The 21812-nt window shown below is 44.2% G+C and overlaps 1 protein-coding gene across 1 annotated transcript in view; it reads left to right on the forward strand.

Moving 5' to 3' along the window:
* Positions 1-16738, forward strand: part of LOC136614218 (leucine-rich colipase-like protein 1) — a 65862-nt gene extending 49124 nt beyond the window's left edge. Inside the window, exons 4-6 of the mRNA XM_066594105.1 lie at positions 10484-10606; positions 14893-15024; positions 16541-16738. Coding sequence (XP_066450202.1) covers positions 10484-10606; positions 14893-15024; positions 16541-16630 — 345 coding nt within the window. The 3' untranslated portion in view covers positions 16631-16738. The remainder of the gene's footprint in view (positions 1-10483; positions 10607-14892; positions 15025-16540) is intronic.
* The last annotated feature ends 5074 nt before the right edge of the window (positions 16739-21812 follow it).

Genomic DNA, 21812 nt, shown 5'->3' on the forward strand with positions numbered 1-21812 from the left:
CCCAACTCAGAAAGGGCTCGATGTAGCCTCTTCAGTTTAATTTGTGAGATCTGCGAACGTCCAGTTGACGAGTCTACTAAAGGGTTCATCGTCAAATTTAGGTCACCCCCTAAGATGATGGGGCCCACAGCGAATTCCTTAAGGGTCTCTAACTGCCCGACCAGCCAGGGAACCTGACCAGAATTTGGGGCGTAAAAATTGGCCAGGGTAATCTTAAAGTTTTGGATGTGTCCCCTCAAGAGAATCACCCTACCCTCCTCGTCGGTGTGTTGTGCTTCGCATGTGAAGGGGACAGAGCTATGGAAAAAGATAGAGACCCCCTTAGAAGCTGAGGTTGTGTGTGAACTGTGGAAGCCCAATGAGAACTGTCTGCCCGGAAGGGCCAAGCACTTACCCCTCTTGTAATGCGTTTCCTGAAGAAAGGCGATTTTTGTGCCATATTTTCGAAGAAGCTGAGCCACACTGTGACGCTTGAATGGGGAGTTGATCCCTCTCACGTTAAATGAGGAGACGCGGAGGAGCTCATTCGTCTTCGGCTGTTGAGAGAGAGGCATGGCAGACTAAAAGGGTGACCTAGAGTAGAGAAGGCTGACACGTGAGTAATTCCTTAGTATTTTATATGAGCTTTCTGTATCGTAAGGAAAGCGAGATGGGGGGGGGAGGATACACAAGGAGGGGGAAAGAAACACAAGGAAAGAGTAATACGAACTCTGAATATGTGAACAAGTGATCAACAAGACCAGTCAGTCCAAGGACGGTCAGTGGAGGCGGTGTGCAGTACGATAAACTCCTCCAGGGGAGCGATACCGGCAACAAACGCCACCAGGCAGAGAAGCCGCACTGCACCAAGCCTGCCCTGACAGACATCCCTGGAGGTCAGAAACTTAAAACGAAAGCAAGCATTTAAACTTTCAAAGGGTATGGTTATCATGAGTCGAAACGAGAGGGTCAACCGCGATCCCTGCGAGCCGCACGAGCGACTGGACAACTATAAGTCCAAACAAGTCCACCCGATGCTCTTTACGGAACCTCAAGTCCAAACACAAAGACTTCCTGGCCTGATCCTCAGCCTATCGTAGATACAAAACGTTTTCAAGCATTTTGGGATAGCTTAGAGAGGGTGAATCACCAAACTCTCCCTAAGGGCTCTGGGTAAAAGCATCCAACTGAAAGACTGCTGCTTAAGGTTCAGTCACCCGCGGGTGTGTTGTCACGACTCTTCTTTTTTTTGTTTCTGGGAGATTTAGCGGGTCCAACTGATGTCCAAGCAGATGGGGAGGGAAGCTTTGGTAGGTCAGGCAGCCCCGGGAGTGGCAACCAACTCGGGAGATCCAGCGGCTCTATTTCAAGTAGTCGCCAGCACGCCTGCAGGTCTCCAGGGTCTCTGATATTTATCCTGTGACCCCTGTGGGAGAAACCCAGGCCGAATGGAAACAGCCAAGCATACTTAATACCCTTTTCCTTGAGTATCTCCAGCAGTGGCCGAAGTAGGCGACGTTTGGTTAGGGTGGTAGGGGCAAGGTCCTGAAAAATCTGCAGAGGAGCCTCGGCATATTTTAAATTTTTGTAATTTCTGGCGGCTCTCAAAATGGCGAACGCGTCCTGAAAAGACAACAAACTGCAAATTATGTCCCTTGGCGGGTCAGCGTTCGCCGGGAGGGGCCTGAGGGCTCTGTGAATCCGTTCTATTGATATTGGGGCGGCCCTCTCTGGGCCAAGCAGGGAAGAGAAGATTTCTTTAGCTACCTTAGAAAGACTTTCCGTGGCCCAAGACTCCGGAAGCCCCTTGATGCGAATATTACATCTCCTATTCCTATTTTCCAAGTCCTCCTGCATCAAGAGGGCTCTGTTAAGGTGATCCTGATGCAGCTGCAGAATCTGGGCCATTTCAGAAGCGTGGCTTGTTAAAGAGGACGTGGATGTCTCCAGTTCCTCTACTCTTCTCCCCAGGTGTCTTATGTCTTCTTTTATCTCCCCCAGCTCAGACATTATCGGTTGCAGGGCTTTCATGATTAAATCCTTCATGAATCCCTTTGAGACTGTTTCCCCATCTTCATTATCGGAGCTAGCTCCCTCCTCCCCCTCCTTACTGTGAGCTGCAGCCGGCGCCATCTTGGCTGGGAACAGCGGTGAACGGGGGCTTTTTTCTTTAAGGAAGCGCTGCATACCGGCTTGTCCTCCGCTTCCCCTCGGCGTCCCAGCGTGTTCCGCGGCTCTCTCCCTTCCGACTCTTCTCATTTCGTTGCTTTAAGAAGCTGCTGTGACCTCCAGAAGGTGTCTTGCCGCCGGAGCTCTGCTCTCAAGCGGCCATTAAGCACAGCGGTCAGGCTTCGCCTTCTTTTCCGTATTTGACATAAACATCATTGGAAACTTGGGGTGGGACAACCTTAGGTGTCTCTCTTTTGTAAAGTCAGTCTCTTGCAAACAAATAATGTCTGCCCAAGCTGCTTAAGCATCTTTCCATAGGAAGGCTCGTTTGTATGGAGAATTAAGCCCCTTCACGTTAAAGGACATAAGTTTCATACTCATGATGGCAGGTCTGTTTACCGTTTTATATATGGGTTTTTATTACCTAGTTCCAAACAGTTCCAAATGGTCCGGCGGGAAGAAACTCTCTCAGGTTCCCATTCCAGAATGTGCTCCAGTATTACTGAGGAAAAATTAGCGGTCAGAATATACCTCAAAAATAGGGGAAATTGACAGGATAGGGGAGAATCACCTGACCAGGTGGGGAACCACAAACTTTGGAGAATCTTAGCTACAATGTCCTTCTCTGAATGCTCAAACGTCATCAAAAAAGGACACCCTTCTTTGTTTTAGGGGGAAAAATGTCCAGCCATTGCAAGACTCAGGACCTTCTTAAATCAAACCTTAAAGAAAGGAACCTTAATATTTTCAACAGGCGACTCCTCATAGTGAGAGACCATGAAGCAAGGAGCACATTGAAAGGCTCTCCTATTAATAAAGCGGTTAAGGATTTTGACCCAATCTGGATTAAGGCGTGACAGAGCGCTCAGGTTTTACAATTGAATTTTCCACTTTTGCAAGAGTTGTTGTCCGTCTTCAGGATTTTGTATAAAATGAACTCTTTGGCTATAATCATTTTAGGTGGGAATCTCCATTTGTAAGGGATCTTGTTGTCCCGCAGGGCCAGGGTGATATTGCAGAACTTTTTCCTAGTTTTAATAGTCATCTGGGAAAGATCTGTAAAAAGTTTTATTTGCTTATATAGTACAGGCAGGGATGCATTCTTCCTAACTGCGAACAGTATGGTTTCCTTGATATGGAAAAAATGAATCCTCACTATAACGTCTCTAGGTAGATGATCAGGCTGATTTTGGATGTGGCAGTCTATGCGCTCTGTCGATTATTCTTTCCTCTGAGGGGGTGCCTGGCAGCAGATGTTTTATGAGCTGCTGGATAAATTCTTTTAACTCAGATCGCGGGATTGACCACGCAATTCCTCTGCTTTTTAGATTGCTGTGCCTGTTCCTGTCTTCTATATCTGCCACTTTGCACTTTAATGCTTCTAACTCTCCCACCACATTATAGTGTGCATCAATAAGATCGTTGTGTGATTTGCACCATTTTACTTTCCAGATGTTCTACTCTATTTCCTAGCTCTGCCATGTAAGAGTTTAGTAATGTTGAGATAGATGATAAATCTCTTTGAAGCGCCCCCCCTCAGGGCTAGGATCATTTCTTTTATAAACAGTTCTGATGCTGCTTGTTCAGAGCAAGAAATACTTAGAATGGGGTCTTCAGGGTCTCCTGAGACTGCATCAGAGTCTCTTTCCTGCAGCTCGGGGTTTTGGGTGGTTTGCAGGAGACCCCATCGCTGTGGAGTGTCGCTGCTGTAATTAAAGGGCGGGAGTTTTACTTGCATCAGAGAAAGCAGGCACCATTTTAGAAGTTCCTGCCTGCGCCTCTCTGCTGTGACCTGATCCCCAATTTTCCGCTGCAGCCGCATTATGGGATCCCGAAAGTGGGGGAATGGGAGAAGGTCTCCTACCCTTGTTTTTCTTCAAGATGTCCTCCGGTCCACTTCTCCTGTGTGCCGGCAGTCTATTCTTCTCCTCCGCTTGTACGAGTGGTGCAGAACGATGTGAGCCCCTGCAGTCCGGTTTTCATTCTCCTCCTTGCAGCCATCGCCAAAGGGAGTCTCTGTAAGCTTTCCCTTTCTCAGGTCTCCTTCTTCTTGTCGCTTTGCAGGGCCGAATCTCACAGAGCTCAGAGACCTGCGACTGCTCCATCCAGACCACTAATACATTATATATTTAAAAATTATACATTTTTTTCCACATCCTCAAAAAGTACACAGCAGAATTGATTTTACTCTAATAGACATAAACCCTTATAAAAAAAATGTTATATTTACGACAGTAGCGACCATAACCTGGCCAAAGCATGCCGGGGTAGCATGGACACTTTAAGAATAATTTAATCAACCACCCACTGCTACTTGGTGCCTGAATAATTACATATTACAGCACCCAAAATATATACCTTAAGGTGCATTTACACTGTAAGATGATCTCTCAGATGACAGTTTCAGTGACAGTTTTGAGCGATCATCTTTGCATAACTCTTAAGTAGCTAATTAGCTACTTAAAGAGTTAAATGCAGGTGGAGCAGGACACCGCTGATACTCTGAGAACAGCAGCTGCTTTGTATATGCAAATATCTGCTTTGCTCTCTGAGTTATCAGCGGTATCCCGCTGAGCTGATAGCTCTAAGAAGCAGCGGGAGTGCTGACAGCAGCTTAGTTCTCAGAGCTTGCAGCTGGTATTCTGCTGAGAAGTCCCAGCGGGATATCAGCTGAAAGAATGGTATCAGCGCTGCCTGCTAAGAAAATCAGCGTGCAGCACTGATAAGAGTTATTGGTGATTTCTAGCTTGCTAGAAATCACCGATGAATGAATTGTGCACGAACCGTGCATAATGGCCGCGTGTTTAGACACAGCGATTATTGCTTAAAAGATCGCCTTTGAGTTAATTTTGGCCGATAATCGTTTTGTCTGAATGGGCTTTCAGTCACTGCAGGACCTCCTGGATTACTTAAATCTCAATGGCAATGCTGAGGTTTCTAACCCAACTCTGGTGCACACCTAAAGCTACTATCAAGGGTCATTTTATCAAGCAAGCATCTTACGATAAAAAACATAGCAACGACTTATTACTGTCCTCACAACTATGCACATTGCACTGATTAAACAAAGCATCCTACTCCTTGGATAGAGCTAGAGAGATATTGGCCCTACACCAGCAACTCCAGGAGCTTCATGTCTATGAACATGACCTAGCTCTAGGAGAATTACTATTAATAGAGATCAACGAACATACTCGTTTAGGGCCATTTCGAGCATCGCTTTTTTCAAGTAACTGACTACTCGGGTGAAAAGATTCGGGGGGCGGCGTGGTGGAGCGGGGGTTAGTGGGCAACAGGGGGGAGCTCTCTCTCTTCCCCCTCCCCCCAAACTCCCCTCTGCAACCCCCCGCTCACCCCCGGCACCCCCCGAATCTTTTCGCCCGAGTAGTCAGTTACTCGAAAAAAAGCGATGCTTGATTGCGAAATCGCCCTAAACGAGTACGTTTGCTCATTTCTAACTATTAACATACTACTGGCAAGGCGATAAAACTGGATCTACATTAGTGAAACAAGCAAAAACTCGTACAGCTAAAACATGCAAACTCTTTCTTCATGATGCTCAGGTTAAGACATCTGACCCTCAAGGCATTGTTGATGTATATAACTTAACCCCTTAATGCTCCAGGATGTACATTTACGTCCTGCAGCGTTGGGGTAAGTATGAAGAGAGATCGCAGGGTGACCTCTCTTCATACAGAGTGGACTACAGCTGTTTATTACAGCTGACAACTGCGGGCAATAGCTGCAATTAGCCGAGTGAATGATCAGCACTATTAACCCCTTTAAATTCTCTGCACTTTAAAGAGTTAGTAGGAGAATTAGGCTAAATGACTTACATGAAGAGGAGGGGGTACAGACCCTAGCTTAAGAATACCCCCCCCCCCCCATTCCCCACCCCCTTTTCTTAGACCAAACACATCAGGGAGAAGTCTAAATGATCAGTGATAAAATTCTGTAATCCGGTAACAAGGAGTGGGGTAAGGAGCACAAGGTTAGATGCAACACGTTCTGGTGCTAACATGCACCTTTATCATGAAGAATTTGACATAAAGGAGAGAGAGATATTTATAAAGACTCACCACAATGGTGGAACCATCAGGCGGCACGCCCCACCGAATGACACCGGTGGACATGGACAAGTTATCAAAGGCAGCCACACGGAGCATGGATGCTAGTGTCTAGCACACCATGGCACCGCAGACTAATTGTGTTCCATCTGGGGGCAAGTGCCCAGTGTGCGCAGCCGTGTGAGGTCCAAGAGCGTGATGATGTCACTACAGCACCACGCAGGGTCATAATACATCATGGGTGCATGAAAGGAGTCATGTAAAAGATATAAAAAAGATAATATTGATAGAAATATATAAATATATCGGGAACATGATAAAAATAACAATAAATTACTATTTCTCTAGGACTTCATTAAGAAATTTGGAACAAAAGTATAAAGTCTGAAAATCCAGGACATTTCTTTTGACTTTAATCGTGAGAATAACCTTGACTTTACATATTTCATTGGGGTGACACAGAGTTCTGTCACGTATCTGTCGAGGACATGTAAAAATTATCGAGAAACACTATGTTTTGTATATCTGTTAGAAATGATAAAATGTGTTCTTAAAGCATTTATAATTCTTCGGATATACTTAAGGCCACACGGGGCTCAACAAGATAAATGACATCGCTTACTCCACAGTTTAAAAACGGCCATTATTTAATTGGGTCCTGATCCGGGTTTATAGGAATCTCCTTTCTTCCATGTTGCACATACGGACAGCAGTTGCACCTTTACAAGCCACATCTAAGGAGCCTATGAAGGGTTTCAGAAATGTGTTTTTCAAAGTAGGTAGATTAATGTGAGAACACAATGTGTCAAGGAACCGGGATACTGGAAGTCCCTGAAAACCGCTCGCAACCCCTGTCCCTACCTACTTGCCCCAGGGCGACAACTGGGCGATGGTCCCTACACTCACTAGGGAAGTGGGACATGGGGACAGACAACAGACAGACACTGGAACAAACGAAACACTCAGGCAAGCCAAGCTATCCAGGTCGGCAACAGGAGGGTACGCAGTACAAAGGGTCAGGCAAAGGCAAGTTGGGTCCAGAAAGCAGAGAATCAAAACAGGAGTCAAATACAAGGAAACGCGGGTACAGCAGGAAGACCACACTAACACTGGCAAGGTCAGGAGCGCATAGACGTTTAAATGCTGGGTGACATGACCAGAGATGTGGGCACGGAGGACCCGCGGGCCGCGGATCCTGACACAAAGTTGCAAGGATGTTTTTAGGGTTCTTTTTGTGGAAAACAACTTTAGGGTTATCTGGGGTATCGTTAAGTAAAAAGGGGTCTCCTTTTAGGATTCCACATTGCTTAAAAAGCATGTATTTTATAGAGGCATGCTGGGAGTTGTAGCGGGTAATGAACAGAGTTTTCAAACTAAAGTCATTTTTCTTCGGAATCATGTCTTTTCTATTTTTGTCACCATGGTGATCTTCTTCCAAGGCTTTTGTATATGCCGATGCAATAAGTGTTTTAGGATACCCCTTATTCTTAAATCTTGTTTTCCTGATTTTGGCCTGTTCACTGTCCGTTCGGGTAGAAGAACAGTTTCTCTTAATCCATTTTTAACAGTCCATACTGGATATTAGTTTTCCAGTTCTTCGCTGCAAGAGTTTCGGTAACTATTTAAATCAGTGGTCTTAAAATGGGGTTTAGTTTGGATGTTACCTTTAGGAATAAATAATTCCAAGTCTAAGAAGGCCGCACTAACAGGGTTCATAGTACCAGAAAACTCGAGGCCAGTTGTTTTTATTCAAATTAACAATAAAAGATGTTAAATCCTCCAAGTCCCCATTCCAGGTCAATAAGATATCGTCAATAAATCCCCTAAAAAATACAATGCAGGAATCATTAAAATTACTTTCTTCAGATGCACCCAGAAAAAGGTTGGCATAGCTGGGTGCAAACTTGGTAAATAAAAAGTTTTTGTTGGTGCGATGTTAGAAAATCTCCACTCAGAAAGTGTTCAACTGCCTTAATCCCTAGATCATTTGGGATAGTAGAGTAGAGAGACTTAAGGTCTAGTGTGCATCATATATAGGAGTCTTGCCAAGGGACTGGGTTGATCAGGGTAATTAGGTGCCCTGTATCTTTACCCCTTAGTGACCAGTTGAGAAAAGTAGAAGTGGAGAGGAGCTGCTACCATTAAAAAAAATGTCCTTTATTGAATAGAAAGCATACAGCTCACAGGTCCGCGCTGAACGTATTTCGGCTACGATAGCCTTTGTCAACAGCTCTGAGGTATGAGATACGCAAAACATTTATAGACAGAAAACAAATTAAAGTCAAAAAAGCAATACCTGTGTGTGCTAGCTTGTCAAGAGGGGGAACGACTGGGGAATGGTGTGGTGGGTGTGTTCAGAAGTTAATTGCATCACGTTATGACTAGCAAGCAGAGGTTTGTTACAAAAAAGTTAAAACAGACAGAAGGAAAGGCAAATAATTACAATAAAGTAACTGTATTACACGTATCTACATGGAGATTATATGATGGGTTTATGGTAACTGATTATCTGACTCTGCTCCTTATACAATACATTTTTCCTCTCCTATATACTTTTCAATCATAATACAATTACTTTACTATAATTATTTGCCTTTCCTTCTGTCTGTTTTAACTCTTTTGTAACAAACCTCTGCTTGCTAGTCATAATTTAGCCAATTAGAGCAATCTCTTGCTGGGAGGCGGGGTGTGTTTTCTGGAATGTCTAGAACAAATTAATTGGATTTACATTGATTGCTATGGAAACAATTACCTCGACTTTCATTGGTTTCATGTTTGGCTGATTGCTTTCAGACGGATTACCAACAAATCTAGAGATTTAACTGTAATTGGTTTTGCAGTGACCGACTGACCCGATTTAAAAAAAATAATTGCCAAATTGAGACTCCCTCTTCCAACCTTCATTAAAATCAAAGGCAGCAAAAATCGGGTTCTCTAATTTGGCCTTCAAAATGTCCCTGGAACAACAGTGGAGGTGGTGGTGGCCCAGTGGGCAGCACTGCTGATGGAAATCTAGATCTCCAGCACTGCAGGGCAGCCGCACAGCACCAGCACACCCGTCCCCTCTCCTCTAAGTAGGAAGTTAATAATTTGGCAATTTTTGCAAAAATTAGATCAGGATGATCCAATCCAATTTAGCAAAACTGGACCCAATTTTATCGCCCAGCCAATCACGATGATTAACACAAGTTATAAAGAGCATTCCTAAATCACAGTGTGTGCCTGTCAGCTCTGCCCACTATCAGCTGGGCTGAGTGGTAATTAGGGGATGTTTACACATAGCGGCTCACACAGTTCTCCCTCTCACCTCGCACTTCCTTGCACTGCAGCGTACCCCTTCATTCGGCGGTCTCTAGTGGGCGCAGCGCCGCTGGTCAGGTGATGCAGCATTTCCGCTATGTGTAAATGTACCCTCAATGTGCAGAATGCTTTCCCTGGATGCGAATACTCTTCAGTGGTGTGAGGGCCCATTCACACCGGCGCTTAGGGCTTCTGTCACAATTCTGTTTTAAGAGCAGAGAAACAAATTGAAAATGTAAATAAAAGTTCCCTTTTTTTCTCCTTGATTTCAATTGGTTTTCAAAAAACGGAAAGCTTTCTATCTGCTTCTGTTTCGTTGGTTTCTTTTTTCCCCACTGGAACAAGTAATGCCGTCTGCAGCGCTATTTGTTAATTTTTAAAAAATGTAAACCTAATGATATGGAGGTAACATCGATTTTTTCCGTTTGTTTTCCTTTAATTTGAAAACCCAATAAAATCAATAAGAAAAAAATGGAAATGATTATTTCCATTTTAATTTCACTTTTCCGCTCCAAAAATGAAAGAGAAACAGAATTGTGGCTGAAGCCCTAAATGCAGGTGTGAATGGGCCCTAAATGGGATTTCATATAGTTTTGTCATTACATATGGACTTGTCAAAGGTTTCTGTACACTGGGGGTCTGAGTGCCGAGACCCCAACCCATCACTAGAACAAGTCAGCTAAAGATCTCATCAGTGCTGTCCCTGCTATCTGGCTGAAGACGGGCTCAATATAAAGACTAAGGCCCATCCTCAGCGAACCAGCAGTGACAGCGCTGGGATGAGGCTTTAGCTGCTTTATTCTAGCAATCAGTGGGGTCTCAGCATCTGCACCCCCAGCGATCAAAACTTTTTGCGTGTCCCTATGATGTGTCAGTAATTTTTAGAAAACGCACTTCTTTATGTGACATAAATGTGAGACCTTATAAATGGATTCCTAAAACTTATCTCTCCTCTGTTTTATATTTAGAACGATGGAGATTCATGTTATTCTAGTGACCTGTGTAATAGCGGGTGTTGCTTCAGGAGTACCTCTCGCGAGGCAGCTGCTGAATGTGGACCAAAACGCCACCCTCAGGAATGTCTCGGCCCGGTGAGTACCTGTCACCAGCTGCTGTCCTGGTTTCTCCTCCACATATTCAGTATAAGGTCTCATTCACACGGGCTTTGAATTGTTACATTTTACACCATATATTTCCTATATGGATTTCACAGCTTAATGCTTAAAACAACAAAATGAAAAAATGAAAAACTTGAGCTTCTTCTATCAAGAAAGGCACAGGGTGGCACTATGCCCCAGAACAATGCCCGGGGAACACTTCATGGCCTATGTTCTAGCTGTGGCTAACGCTCTAACTTGGCATCTGGGACACAGACTGGCTCTATCATACATGACACATGGATGTAAAAGTTTTGTTTAGTAGTTTAAAACACAAAAAGCAAATAAAATAAGTGTTCACTGCTGAGCGGTGGAGAGAGTAAGTAAGTACAGGGCCGGATCGGGGGCCCAATGGGGAGGCCCTACATAACAGGGATCAGGAGTAGATCATCTTCTACACCTATATCTTCTTGTAGCCTCGACAACCGCAGGGATAACCCGCAGAAACGCGTAGCGGACGAATGAATAAATTATTTAAAGTTATTCACGGACATTGTGTCCTCTATTTCTGCTGGAACCGACGAGTGCCGGGGAAATTTTTCCATTTGACACGAGAGGTATGCAAACAGCCTGTCACGGCTGTAAACCCCAGAGACGCTCTCCGGTAATCGGATCCGGGACTCCAGAGACGTTACAAGCCAACTTGGATATAAGGTGTCGGTCAATCTCCTGGACAGGAGTTTTGGCCGAGCACCAGGTGAGTACTTAAAAGTAACTCACATTCTTTTGAAAATCGTTGTGTGTGAGTAGGCGCTGATTTTTGTTTTCTTGTATTAAGTAGGATTTAACATACAAACATCCCCCCCCCCCCTTTCTTGTTCCCATGGTCACTTCTGAAGAGATTGTAACCCTGTAAATTCACCCCAATCGCACTTATCATCAGGCCATGTTTCTGTTATTTCTACTATGTCTTAATTTTCATCAGACATTCTCGCTTAACACTCACCCACTTTACTAATAAATAACCCCCCATATAGCTTCTAATATCACCATATGGGGACTAAATAACCCCCATATAGCTTCTAATATCACCATATGGGGACTAAATAACCCCCATATAGCTTCTAATATCACCATATGGGGACTAAATAACCCCTCATATAGCTCCTAATATCACCATATGGAGACTAAATAACCCCCATATAGCTTCTAATATCACCATATAGGGACTAAATAACCCCCCATATAGCTCCTAATATCACCATATGGAAACTAAATAACCCCCTATATAGCTTCTAATATCACCATATGGGGACTAAATAACCCCCATATAGCTTCCAATATCACCATATCGGGACTAAATAACCCCTCATATAGCTTCTAATATCACGGGGACTAAATAACCCCCATATAGCTTCTAATATCACCATATGGGGACTAAATAACCCCCATATAGCTTCTAATATCACCATATCGGGACTAAATAACCCCTCATATAGCTTCTAATATCACGGGGACTAAATAACCCCCATATAGCTTCTAATATCACCATATGGGGACTAAATAACCCCCCATATAGCTTCTAATATCACCATATGGAGACTAAATAACCCCACATATAGTTTCGGAGTGACCTCCCATATAGCTTCCACTATCACCATATGGGGACTAAATAACCCCCCATATAGCTTCCAATATCACTATATGGGGACGAAATAATCTCCCATATAGCTTCCAATATCACCATATGGGGACTGAATAATGCCCCATATAGCTTCTAATATCACCATATGGGGACTAAATAACCCCCATATAGCTTCTAATATCACCATATGGGGACTAAATAACCCCCATATAGCTTCCAATATCACCATATGGGGACTAAATAACCCCACATATAGTTTCGGAGTGACCTCCCATATAGCTTCCAATATCACCATATGGGGACGAAATAATCTCCCATATAGCTTCCAATATAACCATATGGGGACGAAATAATCTCCCATATAGCTTCTAATATCACCATATGGGGACTAAATAACCCCCCATATAGCTTCCAATATAACCATATGGGGACGAAATAATCTCCCATATAGCTTCTAATATCACCATATGGGGACTAAATAACCCCCATATAGTTTCGGAGTGACCTCCCATATAGCTTCCAATATCACCATATGGGGACTAAATAACCCCCCATATAGCTTCCAATATCACCATATGGGGACTAAATAACCCCCCATATAGCTTCCAATATCACCATATGGGGACGAAATAATCTCCCATATAGCTTCCAATATCACCATATGGGGACTAAATAACCCGCCATATAGCTTCCAATATCACCATATGGGGACTAAATAACCCCCCATATAGCTTCCAATATCACCATATGGGGACGAAATAATCTCCCATATAGCTTCCAATATCACCATATGGGGACTAAATAACCCCCCATATAGCTTCCAATATCACCATATGGGGACGAAATAATCTCCCATATAGCTTCTAATATCACCATATGGGGACAAAATAATCTCCCATATAGCTTCTAATATCACCGGGACTAAATAACCCCCATATAGCTCCTAATATCACCATATGGGGAATAAATAACCCCCATATAGCTTCTAATATCACCATATGGGGACAAAATAATCTCCCATATAGCTTCTAATATCACCGGGACTAAATAACCCCCATATAGCTTCTAATATCACCATATGGGGACTAAATAACCCCCCATATAGCTCCTAATATCACCATATGGGGACTAAATAACCCCCATATAGCTTCTAATATCACCATATTGGGTCTAAATGACCCCCCATATAGCTTCTAATATCACCATATGGGGACTAAATAACCCCCATATAGAGCTGTCAAGACAACATGAAATGCACTGTTAGTAAAGATTTCCTTTACTTCTACACACAGTACCATATGGCGCCATACTCTCTGCGCTCCTTAGGACCATCCACCCATGTAGCACCGCCATCTCTCATCGGAGTCCGGCCCCCGAGTATTTCTGTTATGTTTTACAATGGCGGAGGAGCAGCTGGAGGGAAGCATTACTCCATGACCCCCATATACAGGCATCTCTCCTACAATCCCATTATGTTATAACTATGCACCGAATGCACCTTTATTAGAGACCCCATCTAGTAAGAGTAGAGCTATAAGCACTGACAAAATAATCCGGGTGCCGTTCTCATACAGCTCTTAGTGGGGTTTCTCATGGGCGGTAAAATCGCACGATTTCAGTCCAACGCGGAGGGAGTAAAATAGCAGAATTATGAAATCAATGATTTTCAATGGTTTCCCTCATATTGGTAAGGTTTTCACTCTGCGATGTTGCATTAAAAAAATATATTTCTTGTTTTTTTCAATCTCCCGTGTTTCCCTATGGAGCCTCCTTTTTATTGCATCGCAAAGCACAAAACTGTTATTTTTATGCAATGTGTTTTTAACATTAAAAGGTACTATTGACTTTTGCGCTATAAAAAATCGCCACAAAGTCCGTGTGATCGCGCCTTATTCCTGTTTATGGAGGCGTTGTTCCCAACAGAACCTCTATAGGGAAAGAAGAGCCATAACACTAAATGATAGAGGTCTAAGTGTGCGCTCAGACGGATGCTTGTGAGGTATCCCATGTAGTAATCAGCGAGTGGCGGCATACATGGAGCTCGGCAAAGACCAAGGCCGCCGAATCGGCGCAATTTTAGTGGAGGAATAAAGAGAGTTTTAATATTTGCACCATTCATGCTGCCACTCGCTGATCACCGCATTGGATGACCCCTACAGAGGTTCGGGGTTCTGTCCTCTTGCTGGCTTTTGCATACTTTTATTATTGCCTCAGCCTATTTGGCATTTACGCTTTTGGTGTGCTGCAGACCTTGCTACATATATTGGTAGGATGTTTGTGAGTTGTGTGTGACAATCTAGGGCCCAACTCGCAGCGGACCGCACGCGGATGTACGTCCATGTGATGTCTGAGCGGCGGGTAGCGGACATTACATATCCTGCTCATCCATGACACGGACCGGAACAGGACAGGATCCACGTGAAATAACACTCATGTGAAGAGCCTGATTGTCATATATGGGTCCGTGTGCCGTGAAATACACGGACAGCACAGATGGGGAACAACCGTCTGAACTGTCCCTAACAGCCTCTCCTTCCCGGTGTGAAGTAATAATTGTGGCCGATCTCAGGAAGGAGAACAACGAGACAAAGAGAATTCCAATCACATCACATTTATGTCTCTCTTTTATATTTAGGACAATGGAGATTTCTGTTCTCTAAGTGCAGAATGTGACAGTGGGTGTTGTCGTAGGACATCCACAGAGTTCCGTGTTCCTACAAATAAATGTGAACCAAAAGCAGCAAAAAATGCGACCTGTAACCCTCTGGTGAGTATCTGTAAGCGGCTGATGTATCTGCTTCTCCCTTCGTTGTGCCCAGAATTCCCAGGTGCCGCTCCCATCACATGGGCGCCCCATCCGTGTGTTGTGTGATGTGCGTGCACCACAGATTACATGTCCTGTTCTCATGCGACACGTAAATAGAACATGTGGTGATTCTTCAGCCCCCACTCCTAATAGCACAAATACGGTTATTTCCCTTCATTGTCGGTTTTACTAAATATTTGCATCGCCCACAAAATAAGCCTCCTGCAGCCTCTTATCTTAGAGCTCTACATGCAGTGGTTCCTCTGTTACTCCTCCTGGCAGTGTATGAATACCTACACACCCGGTACTTGTACCCGCAGCAGTGAGGTGACAGGAGCCTCTACTACAAATTACCACAATCTTTGTCGCCCCCTAAATCCTCGTGTTCCGTCTCTACAAGCTGCGCGGCCAAAACCTGTGCTGAGGAGCCGCGATATTATTCACACGGAGGAGGTTAATGCTCAAGTGTGAAACGGACAGAATTTGGACAAAACTTGGAGCAATCAGGGCCCATTCACACCGCCGTATCCCCTGTCCGCACAACACGGCTGATCTGCATGGGTGGAGTCAGATGTAGATATGTGATGCGGATGTCCTGCTGTCACCCCGATTTACAGACCAAAATCACCAGGAAAGAGCGTTTTTTAAACTTGTTGCAAGGAAGTGCGGAAAAAATGACATCAGTTCATCTTTCTTGCGTTTTGTTTTTTTGCGCATTTGGAAACCACAGTGAATACAGACGCAATATGCAAGCAGAGAAACGCGCAAAAACATCCAACATACACGGGCGGAAACAACGGTGCGCTCTTCATGGACTAATACTGCGTGTGCCGCGTGAGTCCTTAAAGGCGATGAGTTTATTTATGTGCGGTTTTTTATATTAATTTTAACAGATTGAATGTCTTATTTTTTGATTCTATGTAACAAAAAGAAAGTCCCCCAGCACCCCTCCGTATGCACAAAAAAGAGGCCACGGAAGAGATGTGTGCAACAGCCACTTAAGGGACCTCGGATCCTTAGTCCCCAGCGTAGTACATCCAGTGGAGAAGCAAATGGCAGCATCAATGGTGGAGCAAAGGAATATAAAGTGTTATTGCTCCATACAGCAGGCGACGCTCCGACTTTAGCAGTCTTTATCAAGTCTTTATTTTTTGATTCTCGGACCAGAATTACACATTAATATCAATGAATGTATTTAAAATAAACGCCCCTGTACGGCGAGGGAGTAACTTCTGCTTTATTTACGCACCCATTGAATTTAATGGGAGGTTTAAATGACATCATCTTGACCGCCTTCCGTTTTTTTCTCCCCCATAAAAAACACTGATTGCAATCAGATGACATTTGTGCGTTAAAAACACAAACTCTGATGTAAGACGCCCCACAGCGACATCAGTCCGTCTACATGGACTAAAGACTAGCGGATGTGGTTAGGAGTCACAAGGGTCTTCATTAACCCTATCATCTCTTTCTTCAGATTATTAATGGGCTCTACCCGGATTACTGCCCGTGTGCGAGAGGACTTACATGTCAGTTGGATCGGAACGACCGTTACTTCTGCAAGTAGCCAAACAGCAAATAACTAAGTCTAAGATGAGAAAGTATCCGGCGGTATCTACACGGATCTACAAGAAGTTGTGAATCTTATGGAAATAAAGCTTTTACAACTTCCTGATATGTTTTGTCTTTCTTCACTGATTTCAAAATCTCTGCTTGCTGTCAGTTAATGAAAACATTGCCATTCAGAGGCTGAGAAGCCATCACGTTGTCTGGCTCACACAGCAGCAGTTTGTTACAATGTAGCAGCCAGGAGTCTAGAACAGGAGTAATAGGAGGACTGCTGATGTGTGGAGCTCATAGAGGAATATATAAAGGACTTATCCAGACGGACTAGTTCTCACATCCGTGTGCTCTGCGTGTTTACAACTGACTTCATACTTACATTACACTGACCTGTTACAGTCAATATGACTGCAGACAGGTAGGATTTATTATGCTGTTCTCCTTTCCTGTAGTCCTAACAGCAGCACATATAGACATGGGGATTTATTCCCCAACCACATGCTTTGGAGAGTTAATTCAAATTTTGTACAAACCCTATAAGAAGGAGGACCTAAGCTCCTCCCCCTTGTCTGTTTTTTAAAGACTACAAAGAGATGTAGAGAAAAATACTTTATTGGTTGGATAGATATGTGCTGCTGTTAGATCTCCATAATAACATAATAACTTCTGGCTTCCTTGGGTATCCTCACACAGCAGCCATATACATACGGGGGAAGAGCAGGATTTATTAGGGGTGGGAAAGACCAGAAATAAAAACTGAAGGACAGGAGGAAAAGTCTTCTCCATAGAGAGGTTCTTCTTACACAGTAGGTGTGTTGTGTGCTCCATGTGCCGATGCTCTCAGCCAGATACCGCATCTTCTGCCCCTGATGTTTCTGTGGCTCCGGTATAGTGAGTCTGATGTTTTCTGGACAGAGACCTTCACTTTTATATGAAGTGATAACAGGGTCTCTCGTTCACCTAGATATGGTGGGCTGGGGGGATTTCTCCCTTTCTTTGGGATCTGTGTGAGCACAGACAACTGATCGGTCCAAACTCTCAGCTGGGATGGGTCTATTCTCAGACACTGCCCCACATCTGGTGTCTACGAGCACCTTTCCTCCTCCCAGGTAGGTTCAGCACAGAAGGCCGGCAGGACATTTACCTGATTCATATTGAGAAAAAATAACCAATTGGGCCTGAAAAAAACCCAGAGTCCTTAATATCACTTTATCCTCATGGAAGGATAAATAAGGCTCTTTGACAGTCAAGGCCCATAGATCACTGATCCGTTTGACTGATGTAAGCGCCACCTTTCCTGATAAGAATAGCAAATCCGTTTCCTGTAAAGGTTAGGAGTGCTCACATAGCTTTCAATTTTGGGAAAGGGTTGATTTAGCTGTCTTCAGTCTATGAACCACTTTGTCAAAGGGTCTTTAGCTAAAGTCTTACCTTAGCCTTTCTCAAATCCATCCTGTGGAATATGTTGCATCACTCCTCAATATGGGTCTTCTCTGCTAAAAGCCTTCCTTGTTCACACTATTTATGAAGATGGACACTATACAGCAGTGTTTCTCAACTCCAGTCCTCAGGACCCCCAAAAAGGTCATGTTTTCAGGATTTCCTCAGTATTGTACAGGTGATCTAATTATCAGTTCCTCAGACATTGCCACATGTGTTCTTCCTATAGGATACTGTGAAAACATGACCTGTTTGGGGGTCCCGAGGACTAGAGTTGAGAAACACTGCTATACAGGTATAGGCACCTTTTGTTCAGGTTTCTACCTCTGATTGTTATATCTGTGCAAGCCATGGGAACAATGACATAGATGAACGTAACCCAAATAAAACAGGAGGGAAAGAATATGCACTCTAACACCAATAACATACAAAAATCAAACATGCATACAAACAACAACAGACGCCAAAATATTTACCTATAGTACAAACCCACATAGGCAGCTGGAATTGCTAATAAGTACGTTATATTTGTTTGTATTTTGGCCAGAATATGTAACCTCACAAGCCCACATCATGGGTCTTCGGTGTCTTGTGAGTCCCTAGGGAACCTTTGCCTGCAAATGGGGCGATTCTCATAATTGGTGCGATTGTCTCAATAAGTTCAATCCCCGCATGATTCAGGTAGCCGGCTCAAGGTTGACTCAGCCTTCCATCCTTCCAAGGTCGGTAAAATGAGAATCCAGCTTGGTGGGGAGTAATAAGTAATAATTACCCGAAAGCACTGCAAAATAAGTTGGCGCTATACAAATACCAAGATTTTTTTTTTTTTTTTTTTAGGGATGCCTCCACATTGGAACCTAGGGGCTCAGCCCATCCAAGATGGTAACAAACAGGAACACCAGGCAGGGGAGATACAACAAAACACACACTGAGCAGGACAATTCACACCAAGTGTAGTCAACACCTACAGACATACACAGAACACGACCTTGTTCACACCAAGTGACTGCATCACAGAGGGAAAACCACAAAGAACATGTCATTGTACACACCAAGAGCAGTCCACTCCTTCAGACCCCACTGAAGAAGTGATTGTTACCACATGAACTCTGCTCACCTCACAGAGGAAAACCCCACTCAGAACATCATGCATGCAGAAATATGTTATGGACAATGAGTGTGGACCCACTGTGCCAACCAACCAGTTTGGCCTTGGCCTGGGCTAATCCTAAGGGCATTATCCTGATGGTTCCCCAGTATTCACTCTTTAACCATTGTACAGGGATCTAGAATTTATTGTAGGAAACCGAGCAGACTGCTACTTCCTGGTGTAGTCCTGGTGTGGTTGGCAGCTGATCCATGGAGGTCAGAGGCACCGGTGCAAAGCTCCGCAAAACAGGCCAAACTGCAAGCAGAATCTGGTACAATGTCTGGGCAGGCAGAGAACAAACATCCAGGTAAAAGGAATCAGGGCGAACACAGAAGTCATAGACAACAACACTCAGGCAAAGGAGGAGAATCTCCAGCTCCACTAAATAGGTGGGCAATAGCCTGTTACCCTGCAGCTGGGCTGAGAGCGCTGGGGAGGATTACCTCCTGCAGTGCCAATGGAAAGTACACAGCTAAGAATCCATTCATATAGAAGGAGCAGAGCAAAGCCTGCATCTGCCCAGAATAGCAAGAGGGCGGCAGACATGGGTAGCTGGCCTAACAAATAAAACAGGAGTTAGTTTAATTGTTCACACATCAAGAAAGGGGCAAGAGCGTCAGACACCAAACTGACATAAGAGGAACATTTCAGATATCACCCACCGCACAATGTATAGGACATCAGATGTCTGGAGGCCACATCTGATAAAAGGAAAGGGAGGAGGGGCCACAGAACCTGCAGACAGAAGATCAGGTGTGCAGACCATCTTCAGTGAAAGCAACTCAAAATAGCAACATGCATAACACCAAGCACTGAGTTGGAAAAGGATAGTGGATAAATGACCAGCACCCGCTAGTAAGAGGCTGATATTTATGTGTGCATCATGATGGTGATTGGCTGGCTGGAGAGCTCCACACCATCAGCCAGCCAAATCACCTATACCTACAGCAGTGTGATCCTGGAAACCCATAGTACTACAGATCCCAGGAGCACAATGTGACACAGATAAACCTCTTTTTCTTAGCAAGGACCTCATAATTCTAACGCTAACAAGCTGAATACCTTCAGGCTGTTAAACAGCTGGTCTGGGTGAAAGCCTGCCATGGTTTACATGACTAATCCCTTAAAGCAGGAGAAATCTCACTTCCTTAGATCATAATGGTATGATTGATTTTAAGTAGGCTTAGTTTTGTCCAAAGTCCCAACTGTAGGTTGAGCAAACATCTTTGGATGAAGAATTGTCTGGAAATGGCTGAAATGATCTACCCACAAGTTTCTCTGACATTTTTGAGGAAACTCTCACACGACTTGAAGTACGGTAAGTCGTCTTGTAGGACAGGCAGACAGCATATTAGAGGCTAACCCGTTCTCTCTGCTATTGAGTCTTGGCATCAGAATTTACCTACTTTCTTCCTGGTTCATCTGTATAAATTGCCCTGGAAAGAAGTTAGATTATTATTATTAGAGATGAGCGAGCACACTCGTCCGAGCTTGATGCTCGTTCAACCATTAGGGTGCTCGAGATGCTCGTTACTCGAGACAAGCACCATGTGGTACTCGAGTCTATTCCATTTCCTTCCCTGCATGTTTAGTGCCATTTTCTAGCCAATAGGCATGCAGGGAAGGCATTACCACTTCCTCCTGTGACGTGCCCGCCCTATCCCACCCCCCTGCAGCGAGTGGCTGGCGAGATCAAGTGACCGCTCGCCTCAGACACATGCTGGCAGAAGTTAGGGAAAGTGTTGCTGATGAGATAGGGAAAGTGTTAGTGTAGGATTCTGTCTTCAAGAACCCCAACGGTCCTTCTTAGGGCCACATCTGACAGTGTGCATTACTGTTGTGGCTGGCTGGGAGCAGTTTTGCACAATTGTTTTTTTTTTTCCATCTCGGGCTGTGCAGGCTATTACAGCTATAGCGTTCTAACTCTGCAGTCTGTATTACAGAGTATAGGGAAAGTGCTGCTGAGATAGGGACAGTGGTAGTGTAGGATCCTGTCTATAAGAACCCCAACGGTCCTTCTTAGGGCTACCTCTGACCGTGTGCATTTTACTGGGTGGCTGCTGGAAGTTGTAGTGCTTCAGTATTACGCAGCTAGGCCTGTTTGCAGCCCTCCGTATAATTTTTTTCTGAGTGGAGTTTGCATTACAATACCGCTCTCAGCGTGAAAGTGTACGCAAATAATTCCATAATTATTTACACCGCTCTGTGTCTGCAGTGAATTATACGCACAGCGTAGGGCCAACACAGCCACTTATAGAGGGAAAGTGATATACACTATACAGCCTGTATTATTTAAAAAACAAAAAACAAAAGCTCCTTCGTTGGGCTGCATCTGACCGTGTGCATTTTACTGGGTGGCTGCTGGGAGTTGTAGTGCTTCAGTATTACGCAGCTAGGCCTGATTGCAACCTTCCGTATAATTTTTTTCTGGATGGAGTTTGCGTTACAATTCCGCTCTCAGCGTGAAAGTGAACGCAAATAATTCCATAATTATTTATACCGTTCTCTGTCTGCAGTGAATTAGACCGCAGTCTCACCGCTAAACAGTACTGTAATATTACCGGGGCCACTGCAAAGTATTTCAGCTCAGCCGCTG

The sequence above is a fragment of the Eleutherodactylus coqui genome, chromosome 1 (genome assembly GCF_035609145.1).
Source record: "Eleutherodactylus coqui strain aEleCoq1 chromosome 1, aEleCoq1.hap1, whole genome shotgun sequence".
NCBI lineage: Eukaryota > Metazoa > Chordata > Amphibia > Anura > Eleutherodactylidae > Eleutherodactylus > Eleutherodactylus coqui.